This window comes from Stegastes partitus, unplaced genomic scaffold, assembly GCF_000690725.1.
Source record: "Stegastes partitus isolate 25-593 unplaced genomic scaffold, Stegastes_partitus-1.0.2 Scaffold57, whole genome shotgun sequence".
NCBI classification, from domain to species: domain Eukaryota; kingdom Metazoa; phylum Chordata; class Actinopteri; family Pomacentridae; genus Stegastes; species Stegastes partitus.
The window spans coordinates 25,985-30,527 of NW_007577788.1; the positions used below are offsets into that span (position 1 = coordinate 25,985).

The following is a 4,543-nucleotide window of genomic DNA, read 5'->3' on the forward strand; positions in this document are numbered from 1 at the left end:
GTCAACGTTAAATCATCCTGAATCAGCTGTGCTGCCATGGCAACTCGCGCTACAGAGACACAGACAGGTAGATGAAGGTCAGTGTGACAGTGTTTGTTCCAGGTGGACTTTGTTGGCTCCTGATTGGCTGGAAACACTCACCTGAACACAGACAGCACAGAACAGCAGCTGGGAGGAAGATCATCTTGTCCAGCAGTTTTTCCTCTGGAGAACCTGAGCAGAAGTGGCGCTCTGATGCAGCTGAGGCCAAACAAGGACGAGCTGTGAGAGCAGAAGAGGCGTGTAGTTTCTAACAGGTCCTCAAAGCTCCCATCAGCCCCTGCGGCCCACAGATAAGGCTGCTGCTGCTGACTGACAGCTTAGCCCAAGCTCATGTTGTGTGCTTTCATGGTCTGGATTTAAACCTGATGGCAGATCCAAGAAATCTGGTCACATGATGTCTCTCTGCACTAGACTGGCGACCTGTCCAGGGTGTCCTCTGCCTTTGCCCTGAGTCGGCTGGGATAGATCCCCCCACAACAGTGTAAAGTCTGGTTTAGATGCACTGCATAATGTATATCTTAAACTGCCGCCTTTGCAAGTGTTTTTATTTGCACTGAAAACTATCAGTTTTTCAGACATCAGTGAATATGCTGCAATTCACGTATCAGTCTTCATCTTTCTGCTGCACAGGGCTTCTTCTCACCTCAAAGAGGCAGGAGGGATAATGTGAAACTTTTTTAGTTCTTCTGATAGATTTTGGCCTGTCCTGCTCAGGAATACTGCATACTAAACTCATCGGCCGGCCACACTATGGGAAGCTGCAGAGCAAAGTGTCAGATGTAACAGAGAGGGAACGCTCCTGTCTCTCTTGTTGTTCACAGTCCACAACTCTGACTTCAGATACTGATCACACCAACACTGCTCATTGCAGACTTCATGAGACTGCATGAGACCAAACTTCTGGGAGTGACAGTTGACAATAAATTATCATGGAAAAAAACACATTAATAATATGATTGCAAAGATTATTAGACTATTAAAACCTGGTCTACGGAGGCTGAAGATGCTCTGAGAGGGTGCTTTGAGGCCACAGACTGGAATGTCCTCTGTGAACCTCATGGAGACAACATCAACACCNGAAAGTGAACAGACTGATGTGCAGCTCTAAGTGCAGCAGAACATTGCATCTGTCCAAGCAGAGAGGCAGCAGCTGGTCTTACAGTGAGCTTGCTGCAGAGCTGGCGAGGCTGCTGGCTCTCTCTCTGGAGGACAGGAGGCTGGTGGAGCTGGAAGATCTGAAACAGAAAAGGAAGGAAATGTTTGGAGCTACAGTGAGAAATGTCATTCCTCTTTGACAGCATCTCCTCATGAAGCTGAATCAGTGGTGAACACAGTCAGCAAGCCTCCATCACCTTGTTGTGTCTGGGCCTCCACTGGTCCCCCCTCGTGCTGGACGTAGCAGCTGTATTTATATGTGCTGTCCTGTTGCTGATCGATCAGCAAGATGGCAGCACTGCGTCCTGGCTCTCTGAGCTCCAGCTGAGGGGGCAGCTCTTCTACCTGGCCGTCCTCCTTCTGTCTTTTCCAGGAGAAGCGGACCAGAGAAGGAAACATGGCGGAGGCCAGACACAGCAGGAAGCTCTTCCCCTCCAGGTGGGCTCTGGATGCTGCTGGGTACACACTCACCACAGGCTTCACTACCTGCTCATCTGGAGGTGGACAACAGCAGCAAGCAGCACAGACACACATTCACACAGTCAACAGCAGCTTCCAGTACTGAACTGCATGAAGTCTGAGCCTGGAAACTACATGGAATCTGACTAATATGCTGCTCAATCTTTTGCATTAAAATAACTGAATGATTTACCTTTACTTAAACAACTATGTTAAACGTTTACACAAAAAACTGACCAAACAACTGACCATAATAAGAACAAGAATCCGAAATGTTAAATATAAACAAAGAATGCACAATTATATCCGACAAAATATTATTGTCAGCAAAATTTCACACATAATATTAACAAAAAATATCATAGAATAATGTCATATAATTTCATGTGAGAATGTAATTTCTTACACATTTTCTGACAATTTTTTTTCCCACTGCATACATATTTTTCAAAAATATTTGTATATGTCTAGTTATGGTAAGCATCATATACATTTTACATTTACATTTGCCTTTAATATGTATTAAAATACACACATTTGTCAATTCAATGATTACAGAATATTTAACACAATAAATATTTATCAACAAATCATTAAAAAATCAATTCCTATGCAATTGTTTTTAAAATTACGAGTTAATACAATATATGTTAAGATTAGTGATTAAATCATGCTAATAGAAAATGTACCATTTAAATGTATTATGTGCCGTATCTGATGCATGACCTTACATACTCCAAATACTTTTCAAACTGTATTTTGAGTTTCTGTTGAAATAATAATAATAANTTGTTTGCTGCTGGCCTTTTCTCACCATCACATCTCATCAGTACATCTCCTTCATGTCTTTGATTAGGGAAAGGAAATATCTGCTGTGACGTGCTTGATTATAAAATACATCTCTTATTTCACATGTTTGATAATCATCCTACATGTGTAAATACATATATTCACATATATATTTCCTTTGGGGTTGTTTTGATCTGTTTTGATTTGGGTCTTTTGTGTCTTTATCAAATATTATGTAAAGTGCAACAGGTTGATTAATAAACACAATGACATTACAATGTCTGTGTTTAATAAACTGTCATTCATGGACATAGCAATTAATGACAAATGTCAGATTTGATGTGTTTTGTGGTGGTTAATGTGTAAAGTTAGATACAGCAGGAAAAAAGTGTGTTTAAACCTTTTAATTGTGACATCAATTGACCAAATCAGCTGAATTGTTTACTGCTTTGTGCATATCTCAGCATTTAACATCACAGGTCATTCTTCATGTTTTTCTTTTTAATATATACTCCCTGTGCTGTAGAGTTTTATTCAGTACAGCATTCTCAATAAAGTGAAAAACAACGTTGTCTATAGGTGTGGTATGTTGATCCCCAAAATGAATCTAATTGTAGTTTGAAGTTAATGACTCTTACACATACAAATATTGGAACACAGCTAAACAGACACATGAGCTCAGACATTTGAAATAAACATTAGCACAGAGATTTTTGATGTGAACAAATAAATGTGGATGAACGACCAGGTTCAGCTCTGTGTCCTCTGATCATTCACTTTCTGCAATAATCATCTTTGCAACTGTGTCAGTGTGGATGTAAAACTCTACGCTGACGACACTGTTGTTTACACACATGAATAAACAGCAGAGCGGAAACTTTAACGTCCATCTTTAATCGCATAAACCTGTAAATACTCCAAAATGTGAGCAAAACATGAGCTTCAAGTGGCGATTGGACTCAGTTTATATCTCTGTAGGTGGAGGTCTGAGTGGAAACAAAGCTGACAGAAAACAAGAAAGAACACAAACCACAGAGAAGGAGGCAGCTGATGAGTGTTTGCAGCAGCAGATATGAATCTGTTCTCAGGGTTTTCAGGCTGTTGACAGCCAATCAAACTACGTTTCCTGTGTGGGTTTCTGCTCTGCAATGCCGTTAGCTGTGGCTTTTCACTTTAATAACACAATGACAGTTATCAACACCCACTCTATCATTCCAGGAAGCATCTGTGCTCTTCATCTGTAAGAGAAACAGGTCAAATCCTCATCTCAGAGCTCACAAATAATTTGTGGTAGAGCAAATGAAAGAAGACCTGACTGACTTCTGGTAGAAAATTTGTTGGTGAAAGTAATCATAAAAAATTATCAAAAACACAGATTCAAGAGGCATTAAAATGGCAGAATTACATTTTAATAGTAATAACAACTGAAAACACAGACACAGATAACTCAATAACAAACTAATGCATACATCAACAGACACAAGCAATGAATATTATTCATTCTAATGAACAGAATTTTTGATATGGAATTGTTTTATATTTAAATATGAAAAATCCTAAACTGTGATGTTTTTAAAATTTTCCATTTTCTCATTAATAATGTCACAATTGAAACTGATTTACCTGGAAGAATTTTTGAGACTGGGAAAAATCAGCACATTATTTTGCCAGCACTCAAACTTCAGCTGTGACGGATGTAACTGCTGCTGTGTGATTGTTTTTAGTGGAGTTGTAGCTTCAAAGCATCTGTTTATTGTCAAAATAGAGTTTATGACAAAATAAAAATTAATCTACAAGCTGGAAGATCTACTTTCTTTTGTTGTCTTGTTGACTTATATTTGTGCCACCTTGTATTTTTCTTTGGATCTCAGACACAGACCAAGACCAAAATATCAAAACAACACTGTCCTGCAGAATTTACACTCCGAAACTGAAAACATATATGTCAATGTAAGTATTTACACTTATAGGATGACAAATAACATGATGTATTTTAGAACCAAGCACAATATATCACAGCTGACATTTCTTGTCACTGATCAAATCAATGAGATGTACTGATGAGATGTGATGGTGAGAAAAGGCCAGCAGCAAACAA

General features: G+C 39.2%; 1 pseudogene and 1 gene segment (V, D, J or C); both read right to left on the reverse strand.

Annotated features, from left to right (window-relative positions):
- Positions 1 to 1,124: 1,124 nt before the first annotated feature.
- LOC103352958 (Ig lambda-3 chain C regions-like) lies at positions 1,125 to 1,741 on the reverse strand. The segment is given in 2 exon segments: positions 1,125 to 1,277; positions 1,395 to 1,741. Coding segments are annotated over 2 exon segments (468 nt in total).
- A 1,653-nt stretch (positions 1,742 to 3,394) lies between these two features.
- LOC103352983 (uncharacterized) overlaps positions 3,395 to 4,543 on the reverse strand; it is a 26,242-nt pseudogene continuing 25,093 nt past the window's right edge.